The following is a 24,555-nucleotide window of genomic DNA, read 5'->3' as shown; positions in this document are numbered from 1 at the left end:
GATGCTCCTTCTTTTTGTTTGTTGTTGTACAAGGGGTAGTTTAAATTGCTTTGAAAATACTACAATTTAATAATAGGCATAATGATATTAGTTATTTTCTCCCAATCAATTGTTACCAAAAGTTTAACAGATAGAGTAAGACAGCAGAATGCAGTTTGAGTAACTTTAGTGATTTTACTGGTCACAAAAAAAAACAAACTAATGCACATTTTTATATCATCTTAATATGCATATTAGGAAATTCTATTAATGAGACCATTTTAATCGAATATTAGCAAAATGATCATATTTACACCACCAGCATAACGTGTAAGCCATAAAGAGGTGTTTGTACAACAAAATATAGATGGTATAAAACTGGTTATAATCAAATGACGCTTGAATATTCACAAAAATATAGCTTTAGTAAAAATAGAGCACTTACGGGCGTATATTTCACAGTTTAAATCAGCCCCAGAAATAATCTGCATGTGCGTTACCCTCGACCGCACACTGAGAGAGACCGAAAGTAACCCGAATAGTACAGTACCTTAAATGCCCAGTAGGTGGGGGGGTCACAACCGCAAGTGTATATACGACTGCACAACAATAGCCCCTGTCACACAGTGATTCCGGTAAATATCCGGAAAATTTCTGGAACGACTTTACCGGTAAACTCAAAAAAGGCAAGGCAAGGACGTTACAGAATGTTTCAGGACAAGACCATTCACACATCCATTCTAAAATTCCTGTAAATTCTGACCTCCTTAACCAGAAATGAGCACTAAACGGCTGTGCTTGTATTTGTAAACATTTGACTACATTACAAACTATGTGGATGGATGAGTATTGTGAACAACTTCGATGAAAACATATGGAGGAACACTTTCGCATGTCGAGATGTACATAATATGTGTGTGCTGGTGCTCACCGGCTGCTTCACGTGCACATGCGTCATGCAACTGAAGGAAGCAGAGCTTGAAGGTAAACAAACAACAGCTTATCATAAGCATTTTATCGATAATTTTTTTACACAGTTAGCATTAAGAAGGAACATAGAAACATTATCTGACTAACATCTAGCAGCTAAAGGTGTCTGGGAAAATATTCAAAGGCTTTTATTTTCATAAACCGCGCGGATGTGAATGCATCTGAATGTTCTGATTGGCTGGAGTACTCGTCTCACATCAGCGTGTTCTAAGCTTGAACACGTTTTTTCCCGGCAAGTTTCCTTCTGCGTTCACACAGTGCAGCATTCCGGCAAATTACTGCTAATGTTACAATTTCTCTTTCCAGAAAATTGGTGGAAAGAATTTACCGTTTTTTCAAAAAGGGCCTGTCCACACATACAGACCTTTGTGAAAGGGGCTTATGATAGTGATTCAAAAATATGTTTTGTTGAGCCTGAATCTCATTATATTTTTGATGTCAGTGGTGGGCCGAGGGATCAGGACGGGGGGCCGCAAATGGCCCACGGGCCGGCAGTTTGAGACCCCTGTCTTAAAGTCTTAAATTTAACTTTGTGAAACCTGCAGAAACCCTTGCTTATTCCAAGTTCTTCAGACATATATTAAATGAAAGTTTTTAAAAAGTATTTATTTTATTTATATTAGTATTACAAATAACAACATTATTCATTAATATAATAAAAACAACATTAAATATATTATATTCATTTTATTTAATTTATGATCTCTATTTTATAGAAATATACACTACTGGTCAGTTTGGGTTGTTTTTATTTTCATGTTTTTTTTAAAGAAAATTATTTTGTCCATCAAGTCGCCATTTATTAAATGTAAAAGAAACTGTTAAATACTTATTTATTACTTATTGTATGCATTTTTGAAATGAAATTATTAGTCCAGTCATTATTGCTTTTATTACTATTACCATTAATAATAATAATAATATTAATAAAATAATAATAAAAATAATAACAATAATAATTATTTGGCGACACCAGATTAATAAAGCCAACTAATTAATTAAGCCAAAAATAAAATAAATGAATGAATAATAATTAATATTAGAGTGATTTCTGAAGGATCATGTGACTCTGAAGACTGGAGTAATGAAGAGGAAAATTCATCATTAAAATCACGGGAATAAATTATTAAATGAAATAATAAACTACTTTTGACCCATTATTTTATAGTGCAGTAAAATTTCACAATTGTACTGTATTTTTGATTAAATAAATGCAGCCTTGGTGAGCAGGAGAAGCTTATTTTAAAACAATTAAAAATTATACTGACCCCAAACTATTGACCGGTAGTGTATATAAGTACACTATTTTATATTAAAGTTATTTGAAACATAAAAACGTAATTATTATGAATAAATAATTAAAATATAATTATTAAAAATAAATACAATTATATAACAAAATGACAAAAGTTTAACTGTTTTTTAGCAAAGGAGTTTGCTCTCGTATATGCCCTCATCATTAAATGTTCAGTTTTTTCTTCATGCAACAAATAAATCATAGATCAAGGAAAATGACTTTTTTTAACGTGCACTTGAACGTTCCATCTAGCTTTCCTCCTCCATCAGTCATCAGATCATGTTCCTACTGAGTCATTCTCTCGCTGTATTTCTATTACAGCTCGACGGTGATTGATTGAGTCTATTTACGCTCTTGCTCTCTCTGTCCCTCACAGATCGGCTACTGGAATGAATTTGAGAAATTTGTTTATATAGTGGAGCAGCAGGTTACCAACGAGTCCTCCTCTGTGGAAAACAGAACCATTGTGGTCACTACTATTATGGTACACTATCTAAAGCTGCTTTTTAAAATACGCCGAACCATGATCCTTCTGCCCTCTCGGGTTTAGTGTCTCAGTTGCATTGCATCCTGGGGGGGGCAGAACGCTTTTCTCTTTTGCTTTGCTTTGCACTCACTCACTACATGTTGAAACAGTCGAGCACAGAAGAGTGTTTCAACTGTATCCGTGTGAGTGCCAAAGCATTTTCAGTTCCATTTCGGTGGCCTGTTGTAGCAGTGACATCACAATACTGGCTTTGGTAAGAAATAGGTTAGAAATGTCCCCTTCTCTCTGCTTCTTTCACTTCGCCAAACGTAAGTACTGTTCGAATGAGGTGCCAGGCTGGATGCAAATGGCAGAGTGCATAAAGACACACGCATACAAAACATGGCGGATGGTTTTCTCATGCATGGTGTTTTAATAGTACGCGTTAGAATAGTAAGAAAAGTCTAGCATGTTTTTCGTGTTTTGCTTTCCAGCTTGTCCAATCAGATGTGACCATTAGGTGTGGGTAGTTCATTCTTCGTTTAGCTCCTAAAACTGACATAATTGCCCAGCCGAAGCGATTAATGTGAGTGAGTGAGTGAGTGAGTATGGGCAGTGCTTACTCAATAGAAAATCAATGCAATTACATTTTTTTGGGTTAAATTGGCTTTTACATATTTTCCTGATTTAGTATTGGCTATTTAAGTGTCACACGCAGACGAGTTGTGTCTGGAGAATAGCTTTTCAATCAATATTACCGCCCAGTGATATTACAGAATTAAATGCGCGCAAGTAAAACAGCCACTCAGGATACGTTCACTGACACAGAGCTGCAGTTTTGTTTTACAGCAAATTGAAAGTCTGACTCAGAGACTGTTCAGTACCTATTTTGTAACAATAGATATATCTGGTCATGGATATATGCTGTATGTGACCCTGGACCAAAAAGCCAGTCTTATGTTGCATGGCTATATTTGTGGAAATAGCCAGAAATACATTGTATGGGTCAAAATAATCGATTTTTCTTTTATGTTGAAAATCATTAGAATATCAAGTAGTGATCATGTTACGTTTGTCCATTTCTAATTGTAAATACACCGGAGCTCAATTTTGATCAGTAATGTGCATTGATGAAAGCTTAATTTTAATTTTAAATGTGATTTTCTCAGTAATTAGACTTTCTACACAGGTTTTCAAATAGTTTTATCTCAGCCAAATTTTGCCCTATCCTAACAATCTGTACATCAATTAAACACTTATTAATTCATATTACTATAAGATTAATTTGAAAAATATTAACGCTGCTATAAGCATGTGATGGTATCAGTTTTATGGCATAGTAATGGCATAATCTTAATAAATGACAAAAAGAAGTTGAAAAGATAGACAGATTAAAATAAACAACAAACTTCAGTGTCGTTCGCTTAATAGCAAATGAAACGGTCTTCATTCAGGGTCATGTATGGTCATAGATACAGTGCTCAGCATATATAAGTACACCTCTCACAAATCTATCTTTTAGGAAGCTATACAATATTATATTTGTGCATATACATTAGATTAGTCAGTACTGAAGCCAAATCTGGAGCTTATCTAATAAAATAACTTACGATAACGGTCCAAGAACTAGTACATCCAAATTTATATGTTATAGAGAAATATTAAATACAAATTTAAAATAAGAGGAAAAATCAAGAGAAGCAAAAAAAATGTCAAATGTTTTGCAGTTATTTGCCTCATTTTCTATTTAATTATGAGGTTAAAATTGATTGCGTTTTAGTGACATTTTAAGCACTATTTTTTAGCTGCATTAGCTTGTTGGATGGTCATCATAATTGCACTTTTTGATGTACCAAACACATTTCCTAAAGATTTACATCAGTTATCATTTACATAATATAGATCATAAATACACCAATTACATCATATATCATTAGGAAAGAAATATGAATCTGTTAAAGTTGTAAATTAAAAACTGAAGCCTTTTAAATCATTTAAATGTGATTAGTTTAAATGGAAAACTGGCCACGACATTCAACTTTCCTCAGTCACACTGAAGTGACAGCCAATACGGGATTGCGCTTGGTGTTAAAGCCTTTTTCGATGGATTATTTTTACAATTTATGATGGCAAAGCAGTCAAAATAGGATAAATGAGCTATTATATGGGACAAATTTTGGATGTTTATCCGTGACAAACGATAACGATACGATAACGGTCCAAAAACTAGTACACTTAAATTTATGTTATAGAAAAATAATACAAATTTAAATAAGAGGAAAAATCAAGAGAAGCAAGAAAAATTGAAAAATGTAGTTTATAGGTTGTAATTTTTTTTCAATATTTTGCTTTAATTTAATAGTATTATCTTTCAATTTCTAAATATGTTTAGTGACTAAAATATTATTTGAATAAATATATCTGTTTAATAAATCTGTTTTGCTTAAAAGCACCAAAATACATTGCCTATATTCACTGAGAAGTGGATAAAAATATTCATTTTCACAATGGGGTGTACTCAGTTATGCTGAGCACTGTATTTCTGAATGTGAACTGAATGCAACTTTAAAGGGGCTGCATATTTTTAAAAATCATGTATTTTTCCATGTGTGGGCAGATTTCCAGACTTCTTAGGTGGTCTTTGAAAGCAGACTGGTGTTCATTATCATAATATTACTACTTCACCATGAGCATATTAAAGAATGAAGGCATGTTCAGTTTCTTGTACGGTAAATGTGATCACATTCAATAATGTGCTGCTTTAGTTCACTTAACATCCAGCAGTAATATGCTTAACTGAATTCTACAGAGCTCAGCATATATAAGTACACCCCTTACAAATCTCTCTTTTAAATTCATATTTTCTATAGAAAGCTATACAATATTATATTTGTGCATATACATTAGATTAGTCAGTAACGAAGCCAAATCTGGAGCTACTCTAACAAAATAACTTACAATAATAGTCCAAAAAATAGTAACTCAAATTTATATGTTAGAGAAAAATATAAAATATTTTTTTTAAATAAGAGCAAAAATCAAGAGAAGCAAAAATATATATAAAATGTTGTTGAAATCTTGTAGGTTGTAACTTGTTTTTCAATATTTTGCTTGATTTTAAGTGTATTATCTTTCTATTTCTAAATATGTTTGTTGACTAAAATTATATTTTAATAAATATATCTGTTTAATAATCTGTGTTGTTTAAAATGCACCAAAGAACATTGCCTATATTCACTGAGAAATGGATACAAATATTCATTTTTAAAATTGGGTGTACTCAATTATGCTAAGCACTGTACATATAGCCCCTTTGAATAGGAATAAAAATGTCTCAAATTAACCTTAGCCATCCCAAATTTTTACCATTAACAAGACATTAAGAAAAATCTAGAGCGTGTTTTAATGTGACATGTGACAGGTCCTGCACGTGGAACTGTTATGCCTACTGGACATGTTATGTTGGGCGACTTACTGTGTTTAAGCAAACATGCGTTAATCGAAGCGAATGCTGGAAGTGAATGTATTGGGGCTGTACAGTGATTACAGCTGGGCTTAAACGAGTTTCATAATTACGTCTTTAATGAAGAACTCTGAGAACTTGAGGGCAGGAGGGGATAGAGGAAAGGACGGAGATGAGGCTGGAAGAATATTAATTAAAGGGTGAATATGGTAATTAATCTTTTGAATAATGCATAACCTCAAGGTCACAAGAAGCCACGTCTTAGTGAGGGAAAAAAAACATGAAATGAACTTCACAACTGTGTTGTTAGGATTATAGTTATTTGAATACAGAAGCGTTACATTCGTTCGTGAATTGTGCATTTATACAACCAGGCAGAAAAACATAAATAAACATATTTCACTAAATTTAGTTAGAGAAGCAAGGTCATATTTAAATGTACCATAAGGTTCGCCTTATGTTACATTTAAAAGTGATCATGACCTCTTTCTGACTCTACCTATGATGATCTCATAAGTAGATACAGAAAGTCAAAGCAGAATTAAATCTTAATTAATTCAATGAATTAATGATGAAGGTTATTTTGTATAGGTTAAAAATGGATGATAAACGAAATGATCTGCTGCTACTAAAGCTAAGCATGGCTAGCATGATTGAAATAATTAATAGCTCTATTAAAAGCACACGTGAGAAAACCTCTGCTGCTCTCTTTAACCCTCCTGCATGCACTGTTCACGTACTTGTGTGAGTTATTTTCCCATAACCCTTGCCTGACTGACAAATTACTAATGAGAAGACCTGCAAGTTCAAGTACTCTCTCTCCCTTTCTCTCTTTTTCCTTGCTCCACTTTGAGATATCAGAGTCCACTGCTGAATAGCATTGTCCACAAACCTAAAACTCAGCTTAAATTCAGACTAGCCTTCCTCACAGCTACTATTTGTTATAATAAAACTCACAGTGCATGTTTATAATCCAATATGTTTTTTGTCTGAATGAGTAAGAATGAAACAGGTGAGACATACAGTATGTAAGACATATGCTTGCATGATTGTAGACTAATCAGTCATTTTATATATGTTTATATACTCTGTGTGTGTGTGTGGGTAGTGAGTCTGAAAGCAAGCTGAACCTCATTTGATTTGGTTAACAGGAAGCTCCGTATGTAATGTACAAGAGGAATTATATGCAGTTGGAAGGGAATGATCGCTATGAGGGCTACTGTGTAGACTTGGCATCTGAAATCGCCAAGCATGTGGGCATAAAATACAAACTGTCCATTGTGGCCGATGGAAAATATGGAGCACGCGACCCTGAAACCAAGACCTGGAACGGCATGGTGGGGGAGTTGGTTTATGGGGTGAGTGCTGGGGGATTGTTGATGGTGGGGACAGTGGCTGCGTGACGCCAGCAACATCTAGAAGGCCACATGTAAAATCACTGACCGCTCTGTCAAAATAAAAGTCACAGAATTGCTGTTTATACAGGTTTAGGAATGTAGTTACTACAGGATTTATTTTATTGATATTATTGAGCTGTTTACTTTTTAAGTTTACTTTAAGGAGGTCATGTATCACTTATTACTTATTTTGACACTGTAATGTGATTTAAAACAAAAAAAAAAACAATGATTTCCCTGGTCTCCTGATGTGGCTGACGTCACCCAAGTCTTTGGTCATGGTCAGTGTTTTTATGCAGTGAATCTCCAAATTAGTGTCTCTGCATGTGGTTGAGCCTCCGTACGTTGAGGCCTCAACAACCAATTAGTCGTTGGTTTCTATTAAAGAAACTTATTCACAACCCATTCGCTGTATGCCTGAGGAATGTGTGTGTGTGTGTGTGTGTGTTTTGTTTCTGTGTGTCATTCAACATATCCTGAATATCTGACACATATCTTTCAGTCATCTCAGGTAAAGAGTTCATTGATGGTTCCTTTTCATTCAAAAATATACTAATTTGGACGCAATCTCATTTTGCACTGTTTACCAATTAGTGGTTCTCAGTTCTTATTTGTCGTACCCATTTTTGAAACTACTTTCCTAAAGTCAAACAATATGGTTGTTTAATAGTATTAGTATAATACTATTAGTATTAATAGTATAAAATCATTTAATGGCTATTTTTGTCCACAGTGGCTTAGTTCGGACAAGAAAAAAACAAGATAACACGTTAGCCAGTGTTCGTTGGTATAGACATACAGTAGAGGCACTTAAAGACTGCTTAAACTTAAAGTGCTTAGACTAAGGCCCCGGTCAGATCTCACAAATTTGTCACAATTTCCTTGACGTAGGGTGTCATTTGCATTCGTAAACGACCAATAGTCATCGTGACACAAGATTCAATCTTGTCTTCTTGTGTAATGTGGCACACAGTTCATGACAACCGATACCATGCCTGCGACGCCTCACTACACCATCGCAGAAAGTCTAGCATATTTAATTTTTTTCTCCTTCACCACGAGTTCCGTCACATAGGTGACACTGAGCAATACAAGCACATAATTTCTCAGTTATATCAGTGGGTGCTGTCATTAATTCGCCAGTCAGGTAATCGAAAAATAGGCCGCATATTTACTTATGAGTGCATCACGTGTGGATAAGATCAGTCATTGGTTTTACAAACTTGAACTATTTTTCATAAAACTTTAAGGTGTTTTAAGCAATTTATCTTACAGACTGGCACATATACAATATGCAGACATCTTCATTCTCATAATGAGTTTCTGAGTTCTCTCAGCCTTCCAACAGAGTTTGATCTTTCGAGGTAATCTGGGAACATATTTGGTGCTGCAAATACATTGCAAAAGCATTTCCTGCTTATTCAAATTTGTCATTAATAGTGAAAACAGTTTAATTTAGGCTTTTCTTTTATTTAGCCTAGACTTTTATTTTATTTAACAAACCAACACAATCTCATGGCAATTCATATTTTAGCACTGAAGAATATAGCAGGCTTGTTTTGAAGCGCTTCACCTCAAATGTTATCCGTTATTCTTGTTTATAGATAACTGACCAACAAAAGATACATTAAAATTGAGATAAATAAAATTATAGCAAATGAAATTTGTTTCAAAATATAAAAAAATTTCCAAGAAAATTATACAAATTATTTTTTTGTTTGTGCCCCTGCACTACTCAACTATACGATGATTTGTTTCACTCTGAGGAAAATAAGGATTTAATTAAGGCTTCATTGTAATTGTATCACAATTTCGCAAATTTTTAAATGTCATTATTTTAAAGATTATGTCTTGAGCATTTTTCCTTGCTGCTGCTTATGTGCTTTCATTTTCTCCGTCTCACTTGCGGCAAATTCAGGTGAGGGATTGTTCAACAAACATTGTTTAACATTTTTAAACGTTTATTTATGTGCATTTTGCATTCTATAAAACTACAACAAAATATAGAAGAGAGGAAAAAAACAAAACAATAATAATAGATATAAAATACAATACATAAAAACTATTACAGAACAACCGAACAGCAGAACACAGAGAGACAAATGCACATGAAAGCAAAATATAATTTAGCTGACCAGGTAATGCATAAATAAAAGCAATTATGCAGTAACGAAAATATAGATTTAGATTTCAAAGAAAATGTCTTAATATTAAAAAGAAATCATACGTTTGATCCTATCCATGTCATAAGAATGCCCTTAAATAATGTAGCCTAGTTGTCAGCAAGCATCTGTGTTTATTGAGATTTAAAAAATTTAATTGAGAAAAGAAATATTGTTATAGCAACACTTGTGTCTGCTTTGGGAAATAACGCTCATCGTAGACGTCACAGGATAACTGATCATGAAGCAATGTGTAGTCTGGCACATTTGTTACTCAAGACAAGTCAAGATTTTATCAATAAATATTTGCATAATCTGACATAATTTCGTAACTGACAATAAAAGTCGTGTGATCTGACCAGGGCTTTAGTCAGACTTTTAATTAATTTATTTTTTATCATTAATATAAAAATGTTTCTTTAGGCAAAGTCATAACTGGTGTAAATCTAAAGACAAAACAAAGGCACTGATTTGTTTAAAAAGTAAAATCAGTCATTCTTAGTTCCTTTTAGTTGAAACAGTTTTTGTTTAGTCTGGGACTAGGCTAAAGACTGTGAAAACAGGAAAATTATGCTGCTCAAGAAAGTTTTTTATTATCAGTGTGGAAAACAGTTGTGCTGCTCTATAATTTTACAGAAACTCTAATATAGTGCCTTCTTTGCTGTATTGACAATTAATTGTTTTGCATTGGCCAATATTTATTATGAATTTATTACAAAATTTATAGATACTGTCAGCAATTTATCAGTATTTTCCATGTCATGAATTGAATTCTTGGCATACAGTGCTTAGCATAATTGAGTACACCCTATTTTGAAAATAAATATTTATATTCATATCTCAGTGAATATAGGCAATGTATTTTGGTGCTTTTAAACAAAACAGATTTATTAAACAGATATATTTATTAAAATAATATTTTAGTCACCAAACAAATTAAGAAATTGAAAGATAATACTATTAAATTCAAGCTAAATATTGAAAAAAAGATTTTTACTTTTTTTTTTTTGCTCCTTTTGAATTTTCCTCTTTTTTAAAATTCATATTTAATATTTTTCTATATCATATAAATTTGGCTGTACTAGTTTTTGGACTGTTATCATAAGTTATTTTGTTAGATAAGCTCCAGATTTGGCTTCAGTACTGACAAATCTATTGTATATGCACAAATATAATATTGTATAGCTTCCTATTAAAAAAATTAATTTAAAAGCTAGATTTGTGAGGGGTGTACTCCTATATGTTGAGCGCTGTGAATATACTTGACAAAAATTCATGTATCCCAACAATATTAATTAAATTTTGCAATATAAATGTCATTCTAAGTTGCATTCATAAGCAGATGGCTACAATAAGGCCTTATGAGATACATGAAGGCATCTACAACAATAACAGTTAAATATAAAAAAAAAATTAGCCAAAAGGCCTGCCTTTTTGGTTGTCATGAACTTGCTACTAAAACAAATAGTGTATTGGTTAGCTTGCCATTTTTCTCCTAGTCATTACATGTAAAAAAAAATCATAGTCCACTCGCATTTCCATCGTCAACCCATGCCCATTGTTTTATATTTATTATATAAGAACTGAGCTTTACTGTGTTCCGTGTTTCCAGAGAGCAGATATAGCTGTGGCTCCTCTCACTATAACCCTTGTTCGGGAGGAGGTGATAGATTTCTCCAAGCCCTTCATGAGTCTGGGCATTTCCATCATGATCAAGAAACCACAGAAGTCCAAACCAGGGGTCTTCTCCTTCCTGGACCCTCTGGCCTATGAGATCTGGATGTGTATCGTGTTTGCGTATATCGGTGTGAGCGTGGTTCTCTTCCTGGTGAGTCGTTTCAGTCCATACGAATGGCACCTGGATGATAATGAAGAGACGAAGGACCCGCAGACACCGCCCGACCCGCCAAACGACTTCGGCATCTTTAACAGCCTCTGGTTCTCTCTTGGAGCGTTCATGCAGCAAGGATGCGATATCTCACCAAGGTTGGTGTATTGTTTAGCCCGTTCATGTTTCTCCATATTCATCTTCATCTTTGCATTTTATGGTCGTCTTGTCTTTCATGGTGCATATATGTTATTCTACTTGGAGTGTTTCACTTTTTAAATAAGCTTGTCACTTAACCTTAACCCATCTTATCAATTCATTCATTCATTCATTCAATCAGTCATCATTCACAGTACTCTTATTTCAGCTGATGATGTCTTTATCTCCTCTTTTTCTTTTATGAAATACAGCTTCTTTTAAATCAGTGGTTCTCCTTTTTTTCTTTTGTTGTGGTCATACCCATCTTTAAAACTAAAGAAACTTGAATGGTGTAAAATAATTGAATGGATGTTTTTGTTTCAAGTGTCTTAATCATTAGCCAATGTTAACATTTAAAAAAAATAATAGTTTTCTGTTCACACATTTTGTGGGCCCCCAGAGACATTATTAGGGGCCCACGAATCCCCCCTGGGGTCTTCACTTTCGTCCTGGACACTGCAAACCCATACAACCACAGAAGTCCAAACCTGTGGTCTGTGTAAAGTGCTTTGAGTGTCCAGAAAAGCGCTATATAAATGGAAGGCGTTATTATTAAAAAAATGTATTCATAAATTATTGCTCAGCTTAAGAATAAAAAGTTAGCCAGGAGATAATCAAAAAAGGGGCGCCACAACTTGTCAAAGCTCTTTAAAGAACCAGTAAGTGATAGTATTAAAACTTAATTTAATAAAAGAATGAAAACACAAAAAATATTGCATAATGTTCCTATGTATTTGTCAAAGCTTTGAAAAGATAATCTTTGCTTAAAAATGGTGCAAGAAACATTTCCTTTTTTATTGCCAGTGTTAAACAGTTAAACTGTGTAAATTTACTTTTGCTACTTTAATAAAAATACATGAATCAAAGACAAATTCAATTGATAGTAAATTATTTTCTACAGCTTTAATTTCAAATATTCTATTTTATCAAAATAAAATACAGAATCTGAAAAAGTTTAAAAGTATGGAGCTAATAATATGCCAAAACAATCTGAATTTGAATTGTGTTTTTTTGAATTATTAACTATTGTAATTTAATAAAACTGAGAATAAAACATGTTTTGAATTTGAACTAGAACATCTCGAATTTGATGTTCTGAATATCTTAATCGTGAAAACGTGAAACTGTATTTTTACACACCCAGTATCTGCAATCTATGAATTCAGAACTCCAAAAAATCTGAATTTTGAAAATACGTCTATACAAATCTGACTTCAAAAAATTCAGGTGTCTTAAATTTCAGATGTTTAATATTCAAGTTAAGAAATTTAATTCAAAACATTTTCTAATAGCATATAGTATTCGGTTTATTACAATTGTTAATAATTCAAATAAACACAATTCAAATTCAGATAGTTTTGGCATATAATTAGCTCCATATAAAAGCATATGACCATATAATAATGATTTATGAAGCACCAAGTCAGGAGTAATGAATGAAAAAATACAGCTTTAAATTAGAAAACAAAAAAAAGCCTTTTAAAACATAGTTTCTCTACCACGTTCCTGGAGGACCACCAACACTGCATGTTTTGGATGTCTCCTATGTCTGTCACACACATTAAAGGTCTTTCAGTCTCTGCTAATGAGCTGATGATCTGAATCAGGTGTGTTTGCTTAACGAGACATGGAAAATGTGCTGAGCTGCTGGTCCTCCAGGAATAGATAACAGTTGTTTTAATAGATTTATTTTCCAAATTATTACTGTTTTTATTGTACTTCAATCAAACTGCAGTCTGTTTTTTTATTTATTAACACATAATAAACAAGATTTGATAACTCTTTAAACTTCAGAACCACTGCTTTAAGCGATGCTGGGCACCAACTAAAATAATTTATATTCACCATGGGTTGACTGTAAAATGTACAGATTTTCTCCTTCACTCTTTTTCTCTCTTTCTTGGAGGGCTACCGTGTTCTTGCTGCATGTGTCTATTTTACCGTCAGCAGTGTGGTGTTTATAAACTGTTTCAGTGGAGGAGTGTCAGCCCTCTTCGCTCATTCATCTATTCATTCATTCACTTTTTCCTGCCCCATCTTACTCACCCAATTTCCTCTTGGATTCGTGTCTTTCATTCTCAAGGTGATCTTTGTTCTCATCCTCATCTTTCTGCTCTCTCATGAGACAGACCTGTCAAAACTGCAGCTTCACTTGTGCTCTGAGCGATCGTTTTTTTGTCCATTTTATCGGCAGTAATAGCTTTAATACATCTGTACTTAAAGTTAACCTTTCACTGGGGATTTGTTTGCTCTCCTATTGTCTCTCTCCCATCTCCCTTTCTGTCTCTCAGGTCTCTGTCTGGCCGTATTGTTGGAGGTGTGTGGTGGTTTTTCACCCTCATCATCATTTCATCCTACACTGCCAATCTGGCGGCTTTCCTGACCGTGGAGAGGATGGTGTCGCCTATAGAGAGTGCAGAAGACCTGGCCAAGCAGACAGAGATCGCCTACGGGACGCTCGACTCCGGTTCCACCAAAGAGTTCTTCAGGGTAAGACAGCAATAGAAACAAACTATCAACTATATTATCAACGGTAGGGTTGGGTATTGTTTGCGGTTATTTTGATACCAGTGCAAAATCAATACTTTTAAAATGCTACCGGTGCCAAAACAATGCCTGAACCGACACTTTTAAGCCACGAAATTATTTGACAAAGCTTTTTTTTTAATTCATTTTAATTGAACATTTTAATAAAAGTTTAAAGTATACATCAATTTATAGTTTATATATTGAATTACATTAATATATTTCATTTGATTATTGGTTTGTTTGCATGAATTTAAGATTTGCATTATGTAATTAACATTACATTAGCTTACTACTAAGCTGTGAAAAGGCTGTCATCAAAATCAGGGAACACCTTTTTTCTAGGTTGGGGCTTGTGACTACAATTTTACGTGGACATCAGTAATCGAATGATTTGCCTTAATCTTAATAAGAAAATAATAAGATTAAGGTGTTTACATGAGCTACTTTTTGAATGTTTCTTTTATGATCCCGTTTTACATGTTACAGCATATAGATCCAATACTGTCATTGAGTCACCACGCTATCAAACGTTTCCTCGACATTATTGTTCTGAGTATTATGTTATTTATTAAATTACCCAATAGATTGTATTTTTTAATATCTACACCCAACCCAACCCTAAACCCAACCATCACAGTACTGTAAAAATATAAATTGTTGTAATACAGTGTCACAAAAATGATGCTATATTTATGTGCAACTGTACCCTATAGACTTTACCCGTTTCCTCCGAAGTTTTATGTACTGTAATCTCGGGTGTTTCATTTTTAATTTTTCGACTTTAACTGCAGATTAGGAGTTTCACTTTCATTTAGCAACATATTGTTCAAACTGAGGTATTGAATGAGAATGATGTAAGGACTGGTGGAAGAGTGTTGTTTTAATTGAATTTGATACCGCACCCCTAATGGAAAGAAAAAACTTCACATTTCGTGATGCGGGAGTCTGTGGTCAAGGTAATCAAAAGTCGCTGTTTACATGTTAGACTATTAATTAGAGTATTGGCTTAATCATATTAAAACCAGAGTATTGGTGTCGATGCCACATGATGTCGCAAGCTGTCGGACAGTGCCTTCCTCTGCCTTTACTGTAAATTGATTTCATGTGACCTTAAATGTTTTATTAAGTTTGACGCGTTTCCCCCTTTACACACAACTTTTGTAGAGCATCTGCTACATATAGACGTGTCGGAATCCTTGCTTGTAAAATATACCCATAATTAAAAATGCTTAGTTTAATTAAATTTGTTGAAATGCCACTATGTGTGTTGATAAAGGTAGTCGCTCATCGGATGCGCCATACTGCATGCTTTTGTTTACTATATCTAAGCAACAACAACAAACGTCTAACATCGACGACAGTGTCCGTATCCCTCAAAGTTGTTTAGAATTAAATGTTTAGAGATGGTGGGACACAATGAGTACCTATGTGTGCCTTTGATGTATCTCTTAATGCTTATTATCTCTTAACCAAAATTAGGCACAGAAATTCATATGCTGATTCAGTCTGGTGCAAACCGGTTACCTAGCTATGGCACCAGGTTTCGGTACCCAACCCTAGCTTATATTTAGTCAAATTATCTGGTGTGGTAACTGATGATTATAAGAAAGAATTGTATCTTTGAGGCCTACAACAATATTTGGGACATTTGCTTATAAATTGTAAATATAACAGATCTTGCCGTTATAAATACACTCAAAAAAGAACTTAAGCTACTCATTTAAAATAAGTTATTAAGGTTTTTTTGTACAACTTAATTGTTTTATGTTTAATCTACTTAAATTTGTAAAAAAAAAAATTGTTGGGACAACAAAAAGGAATTGTGTGGAAGAACCCAGATTTTTTTTTACAGTGCACTACCATTTGGATGTTTGGTTTTGGTATTATTTTTTAAAATGTTTTTTGAAAGAAGTTAGTAAGTTGTAAGTCATAAGTTGTAATGTTGCAGTTTAAAACTTCTGAAGTGTAAAGTGTGCTTCACACAGGAGAGTGGGACCACCTGTCAAAACACTCTTCTTTTCATATGCACCGAACACTTTACATAAACACCTCACTCTAGCACTTAATTCTCTGAGCACTAACAATCTCTCTGTATAATTAGCACTTCTTGTGTGTATTGCTTCTTCTTGTTGAATCGTTGAATGCCTCCTCAATTGTAAGTCTCTTTGGACAAAAGTGTCTGTTAAATGACTAAACGACCATGGCTCGTTATTATATATATATATATATATATATATATATATATATATATATATATATATATATATATATATATATATATATATATATATATATATATATATATATATATATGATAACGCTGTAATCTCTCGGCTGTGTATTTAAAACATGGCATTGTTTTCATTCTGGCTTGTTGCGTGAGCGAATGACGTATCTCTGTAAACCAATAGTATTCAGCTGTGCTTCTAGCTCCACCTTTTGGTACCCTTTCTCTTGTTTGGTACCCTTTCGAAAGGGTGCCAAAAAGTGGTATGGTACGGTACGGTACATTATGGTTCGATACACCTTTTGACAGTGAAACAGCCATAAAAGCCCACCGTACCGTACCGTACCACTCAGTGGAAACGGGCCATAAATGTAAATGTAATGTAAATGCAGTACAAGATCAATCTAAGCTGCCATTCTCGTATGATCTCATATGATCCTGATGATATGTTAGAAAACAATAATTATAATCACAGTTGCTCTGCTTAATGTGATTCGCAACATTTTTTTCAGGATTCTTCAATGAATATAATGTTTAAAAAATAATAATTTATTGGAAATAGAATGTTTTTAACATTATAGATGTATTTGCTGTTATTTTTTATGAATTACTGTATGATAGGTTTACCCTTAATGTTTAAAGAACAGCATTTATTGATTACTACACTGTTCTACAGCAAATCAGAGTTACTACACAGATGCTGATTATGAATTTTCAGATAATTCAGCCAGAGTCTTCTAGGGATGTGCCAAAAATCATATTTCTTTCTGCCTGTCTGAGCAAAGCCTAATGTACATTATTCAGTTCATTAGCCAGTAGCAGCTGAACTGAGTTTGTCAATTGAAGGAGACATTCAGAATGTGCAGGACTTTGATTACAGGATTGAAAAACACTGAACAAGAATGACAGAAAATTGCTGCTGTTAGGAACTTGAATGCTAAATGGCTGAGGGTGTGCTCGCACTTACTTTGTAGCTTCAGTTGGCAATTGCTGTTAGTGTGGATCATTTACGTAAGTGTGAAATGCTGCCATCCAAACTCAAACAAGCGCACCGAAGGCACTGAAAATATGAGTCTCTGATTCCAAACAAACTCTGCTGTAGTTTCGTCTACAATATTAATACAATACCGACTAATGACGTCTAAACAAAACAACAACATTTCATGATTTCACAATATGTGATTATAAAAAGGACAAAATGTTCCCGCATGCCTGTTTTTCTTTTGTTACAATGACTTTGTTGCCTCTTACATCAGAAATGCATCTTCTTAAAGCAGATATATTTATTTGAGTGTGTCACTGAGGAATTATTGCTGCTTATTTGACTCCCACCTTTTATGAGCCAAGTTCTCAACTGTACACAGTTACAATAAGCATATTCAGTCCAGCAAGAAAAGTATATACACCATAAAAATAAGCCTTTTTTTTTCTTTTTAAATGTTTTGGATTTTTAGATTTGGTCTTAAAAAATTATTTTAGTAAACCAAGACCAATACAGTAGTCAACATTTAAAGTGTATCAAAAACGTTTTTCAAAATTGTCCTAAGACAAGAATGGGTGTTGTTCAATAACATTAGGACAACTGTGTGCGTGCGTGCGTGCGTGCGTGTGTGTTTTTGTTTGTGTATGTGTTAAAGAAGTGCAATATAAAAGCAAAATATGTGATGGCATGCTAATATTTACGTTCATTCAGCAATTTTTACATTGGCATTCAGAAATTTAACAAGAAGAGGCAATACACATAAGAAGTGCTAATAATACAAAATAACGTAGTTCTCAGAGAATTAGGAGCTAAAGTAAGTTTTTTTAAATAGAGAGAGAAAAGTATTTCTACAGGTGGTTTGTAAAGCCCACTCACCAGTGTGAAGCACACTTCATAAATGCACAGTGTTTTTTTTTTTCATATGTCGGCCAAAATAATGTATCACTGCAACTTCTGAAGCTGAACAACAGTTGCATAAATCAGATATTTACAGATTTAAACAAACAAAACAGATCAAATACAGTAAATATTGCAACCACTTTGCTTCACTGGTATAGTTTTATCAACATGTAAACATAAAGAACAATCAGGAAAACAACAACATATAAAACAGAGTGGAGTTACTTCTTTGCTGTATTATTGCTTTCCTTACATGGCTTGATTTATCGGTCCTACAGTATTTCTGCATCCATAAGAATGCAATTGTTACAGATTTTTGGACAAAAAAACATCATGTCCATTCTGCTTGGTTTCAGAGATGTGCGTTGACATTAAAATACGTTTCCTGGTGGGCTGAAAAGTCTTTCAGCGTGTTCTGGTGGCAGGCTCACAAAAATATCCATGTATTAAATCTCTAGATATGTATATTGCGATATGAACACTTATGATATTCCGAAACATATTTAGCAGCCGTAATATCTATATACAGTATATACAATACTGTGCAAAAGTATTTTCACCAAAAAAGGTTTAAAGTCGGTTTTTTATGTCAGTTTGAAGTATCAATTTACATTTACAAACAATATTTTTGTCATTAATTGTAATAATACAGTGAGATTATTGTCAATTGACTTTTTATTGTACTGTATATACAAATATACACTCACTGGCCACTTTGTTAGGTACACCTTAGTACCAGTTTGGACCCCATTTTGCCTTCAGAAATCCTACCTTAATCCTTTATGGCATTGATTCAACAAGGTACTGGAAAATTCCTCAGAGATTTTGGTCCATATTGACATGATAGCATCACGCAGTTGCTGCAGATTTGTCGGCTGCACATCCATGATGCGAATCACCCATTCTACCACATCCTAAAGGTGCTTTATTGGACTGAGATCTTGTGACTGTGGAGGCCATTTGAGCACAGTGAACTCCATGTCATGTTCAAGAAACCAGTCTGAGATGCTTTCCGCTTTATGACATGGCACGTTATCCTACTGGAATTAGGCATCAGAAGATGGGTACACTGTGGTAATAAAGGGATGGACATGGTCAGCAACAAAACTCAGGTAGGCTGTGGCGTTGCCCCAATGCTCAATTGGTACTAATGGGCCCACAGTATGCCAAGAAAATATCCCCCAAACCATTACACCACCACTACCAGCTTGAACCGTGGATACAAGACAGGATGGATCCATGCTTTCATGCTGTTGATGCCAAATTCTGACTCTACCATCCGAATGTTGAAGCAGAAATTGAGACTCATCAGACCAGGCAACATATTTCCAATTATTTATTGTGCAATTCGGTGTGCTTGTATGAATTGTAGCCTCAGTTTCCTGTCCTTAACTGACAGGAGTGGAACCCGGTGTGGTCTTCTGCTGCTGTAGCCTATCCGTCTCATGGTTGGACGTGTTGTGCATTCAGAGATGAGATGAGTTACTGTTGCCTTTCTATCAGCTGGAACCAGTCTGGCCATTCTCCTCTGACCTCTGGCATCATCAAGGCATTTGCGCCCACAGAACTGCCACTCACTGGATATTTTCTCTTTTTCTGACCATTCTCTGCAAAACCCTAAAGATGTTTGCGCATGAAAATCCCAGTAGATCAGTAGTTTCTGAAATACTCAGATCAGCCCGTCTGGCACCAACAACCATGCCACATTCAAAGTCACTTAAATCACTCTTTTTCACCTTTCTGATGAACTGCAGCAGATCGTCTTGATCATGTCTACATGCCTAAATGTGTTGAGTTGCTGACATGTGATTGGCTGATTAGAAATTTGCATTAATGTGCAGTTGGACAGGTGTACCTAATAAAGTGGCCGGAGAGTATATATATATATATATATATATATATATATATATATATATATATATATATATATATATATATATATATATATTGAGAGAGAGAGAGAGATCCCATATTTGTGTGCGTTTACTTGCAGTAAATTCTGACAGTAAAACATAATGGCAGCCAATTGGAAATGTGACAAAGACATGTCACCACAGACATGTGACCATCTGTGACAAAAAAAAAAAATCTCAGAGACAGTTTTCATGTGAGGCAGCCAGAGGCAGAAGAATGTGCGTGTACGTGTTTTTGAGATGACAAGGAACAGGGCAGTTTTAAGATGACCCAGATAAAGCCCTGCTGATGAGCTCATCCTGTCATTTCACCTTAATGTCACGATTGCTCGCTAACACAAGTGTGTGAAAGCAGATATACAGTGTATGTAGACAGAGTACTCAAACATGCACGCGATCAGTCACTCAGGCGCTCCCTGTCACCTCACAGAGCCCAAGTCTATAGAGCTGTTGCAGAAAAAGATTGAGTGAGAGGACACTTGAAGTGAGGTGCCCTTCTGCTCTTCTCTCTTTCATGAGTTGTCATCGGCTAATGTACAGGATCAGAGCCGAGGTGACAGGAGAGCGCCTGACACAAAGCTGCACTGAATTGCATGCGGAGAGAGACCATCTCCACCTTGTGTTTATAACATAATATTACAGCAATAATAATAATAATACAAAAAATATTGGCAATAGAAAGGAGCTCTTCTCCTCTCCGAGAATATACTGTAGATAACTAGTGTATGAAATGCAAATGCGGAATGTATTTTACTGTATGTATTATGGAATCAGCCAGGGGTCTTAATTAGGGCTGAACAATACATCATTTTAGCATCGATATCGCAATGTGCGAATAGTCAAATGGCATAATCTGCAACTTTGAGTTGTGATTATATTAACCATGAAGCAGTTCAGTACTCAAACTCAAGCAATGTTTAACCATACTACAGAAAGGCTACAGAAACAAATGTATTTTAAGGTATGCGAGTGTATAAGATTTCAAGCTTTAAACCATTCAGTGCACAAGAAATTACAATAAAGACTATACAGTGTTTATTTATTATTATTTCATTACATTGTTTGATTATCTTATATAGTTATTTGACTTTTTACCTCAATACTGTTAAAATTTCTAAGTCAAAGTCAGTTCAACCCCATGTACAGGACATACAGGGAATTGAAATTGCTTTAGAACTCTTAAACCCTAGGTGCCTAACATATAATATTAATACAAAAAGCAGAATTAAAAAAGAAATTACAATAAAAACAATTACACATTTAATATAATATAAAAATATAAGAAAACAAATTGTAAACAATACAATTACACTTAAGGGCACATGGCAAGGAGTGCAAACCACAGTTGTGCAGATGCAAAACACTATATAGTGCAAAAAGCTTGTAAATATGATAAATATAACAAAGTGACCGTGTCTTAATAATATACAGATATATTATCCTCAATAATAATATCCTCAAACCATAAAGCACTGTCTAATTGTAGCTTTGCTATTCAATGTTATTAATTTATGCTTAATTTCTTTATTATACTAACAAACAACACTCCCTACAAAATGATCACGATGTAAAATTATGAATTCTTTCCTAGTAGCTGTTAATTATCTTATGAAATTAAAATGTAAAGGATCTTAAAAGAAGCTTTATAAAACTGTCATTCAAAAGTTCTGTAGAACTTTGTACTTTTTGTAGGACGTTAGAGGGAAAGTTTTCTTAAGTCATATGATAGCATTATGTGAGGAACAGGACTAATGCTTGTAGAAATTATTTTAACATCTTTCTCAGGATTAACGCTTTAATTTAATGATGTATTTATCAAAACTGACAGTAAAGACTTACAAGCCTACAAAAAAAATCTTTAAAAATCATTTTAAAAATGTTGTTTTGAACCTTATATTCATAAAAAAAATACATTTTCTTATTTCTGAAGCATGGCATGATACGACCAAATTCAACATCCAAATATTAAATTACATTTACAAACAGCAGCTTTTTTACATTGGAATTATATTTCACTACATTTTATAATTGGTACATACAGCCTTGGTGAGCACTAGAGGCTTCTTTCCTTAAAAATCCAGCAACACTTTAGAACAGAGAGCAGGGCCCACTGGCCAAAGTTGACCCATTGTAACCTTTGATATGGCCCACCATTCCATTTGAGAAGAGAGTGAGAATGATGGAGAGGGTTGAGGCGAATGCCTTTAACACAAAGATTGTAATTTGTAATTTGTAACATTTTTTTGTTTGTTTGTTTTATTGCTGAGCTACAAAAAAGCAAATTGAAATTAAATGTTTCAATTAAATGAATCAGATCTTTAAAAATGTAAATACCGTCACTCGATGTATAGAGTACTATTCAGAAGACATTGACGAGCAAATCAAGGCAAAAACTAGTGTAATTCTGCTATAAATGAGATTGTTTTTGTTTTTACTGTAATTAGTTCATTAAAAAAAAGTTCATTAAAAAAGCATTAGTCATGGTTAAACATTATTAAATAAATAGGAAATTACCCAAGGTAACTATATTTACCTTCGGCACACTAGCCTCAATCAAGTTTTGTTTTTGACCCTTTATAATGATAATGATCCATTTTTTCATGATAGTTAATGTATTTACTGACATTAACTACTGTAAGTATGAATAATATGGTAAAGCATTTATTATTCAAAGTTCAACATCAACTAATGAATTATTAAAATGCAAAGTTGTGCTTGTTAACATAAGTTAAAGCCCAGTGAGGTAACATGAACTAACATTATTTACCTTAAGTAACATTAACTAATGTTAACAGTTAATAATGTTACCAATAAATTATTAACAATAAATGTTACCAATTAATGTTCACAATAAATACTGTAATAAATGTATTATTAATTGTTTGTTCATGTTAGTAGATACATTAACTAACAGACTATTACTTTAAAGTGTTACCAAAAACACTTTTTAGTGCTGAAATCACTGCACACGGTAAATGATGACAGAACTTTTTGAGGGGTGAACTGTGTGGTTAATAAATGAAGCAAATAATGTGTTAATGAAAGCGATACAATAGTAAAAAGGTTTCTGTGAAGTTTCAGTTTATGAGGCATGGGACCTAAAATCCCAGTAGGTCAACATAACAATAACAGTTAATTAAAAGCGCCCACCAATGATGCTCTTTGGTGGATCTTCTTACAGCAGTGCCATTCATATTAAACTGAACTGAATCTGTTTTTATTTAACTGAAACTACACGAGTATGCTGACTTTACTCTCTGCCTTATATAATAAATGTCCCACAAACTAAAATATTGGGCTCTATTTTAACGATCTAGGTTCAAAGTCTAAAGTGCCTGGCGCAAAAGCATTAAGGGTGTGTCCGAATCCACTTTTGCTATGGAAAAAATACACTGTTCGCCCAGATGCATGGTCTAACAGTACTTATTCCCTAAATGAGTTATGGGTGTGTTTTGAGTATAACGTGCATTAAACCAATCAGAGTTTCATCTCTCATTCCCTTTAAGAGTCATTTGCGTTGCGCCATGGGGCATTTGCTATTTACATGGCAGACTTTGTACACTGTAAAAATTATATGATCAATTAGTCATGACAACTTATGTTTTTAGTTCATTGTAACTTATTAAACTAAGTTAATCTTGTTCTAACTTAATTTGATAAGTTACGCAAGCTATTTTAAGTCAGGTTAGCATAATATAAGTTCAATTGACTCATAAGGTTAATTTGATTCAGCTTAAAAATTTAAGGCAACCAGGATTTTTTACAGTCTAAGTGGAAAAACCAAACACTTCACTGGCGAGAAAACAGTTAAACAGACCACTTGCAGTGACGATAAAGAACAAGCCTCCTCCATTTGGCCTTTTTACTTTCTCTTTTTCTTTACCTTTACTCTCTACTTTACTCCTTTACTTTCGTGCATAAGGAAACGGTGTTGTACGCACTCCACTGAAAACATCCATTAGCCTACATATTTAATTTAGTTTGTTAAGCGCAAAGATTTCTTTCAAAACTATTTCTAAACTCAGTTCTATTTTCCAGCAAATTAATAAATTAACAACAATAACGAAGTGTGGTCGAAAAACTTAAAAAATGTATATCCAAACACACGTCCTATTCTTATGCCCCATATGGTGATACATACTGTACATCTCCAAAACCAAACAGGTGGACAAATCTAAGCTTGTTTATTAAAACAAATATAAATATGCATATAATAAATCATTC

General features: G+C 33.9%; 1 protein-coding gene across 4 annotated transcripts in view; it reads left to right on the top strand.

The window, feature by feature from the left end:
* Positions 1-24,555, top strand: part of gria3a (glutamate receptor, ionotropic, AMPA 3a) — an 89,575-nt gene that overhangs the window by 42,413 nt on the left and 22,607 nt on the right. For all 4 annotated transcript variants that reach the window (XM_056457670.1, XM_056457671.1, XM_056457672.1 and 1 more), the window contains exons 9-12: positions 2,643-2,750; positions 7,347-7,553; positions 11,367-11,740; positions 14,072-14,270. In XM_056457670.1, the coding sequence (XP_056313645.1) occupies positions 2,643-2,750; positions 7,347-7,553; positions 11,367-11,740; positions 14,072-14,270 (888 nt within the window). The remainder of the gene's footprint in view (positions 1-2,642; positions 2,751-7,346; positions 7,554-11,366; positions 11,741-14,071; positions 14,271-24,555) is intronic.

Source organism: Danio aesculapii, chromosome 5 (genome assembly GCF_903798145.1).
Source record: "Danio aesculapii chromosome 5, fDanAes4.1, whole genome shotgun sequence".
Taxonomy (NCBI): Eukaryota; Metazoa; Chordata; class Actinopteri; order Cypriniformes; family Danionidae; genus Danio; species Danio aesculapii.
Note: the sequence above shows the minus strand (reverse complement) of the source record. Positions and strands in the feature narration are given on the sequence as shown.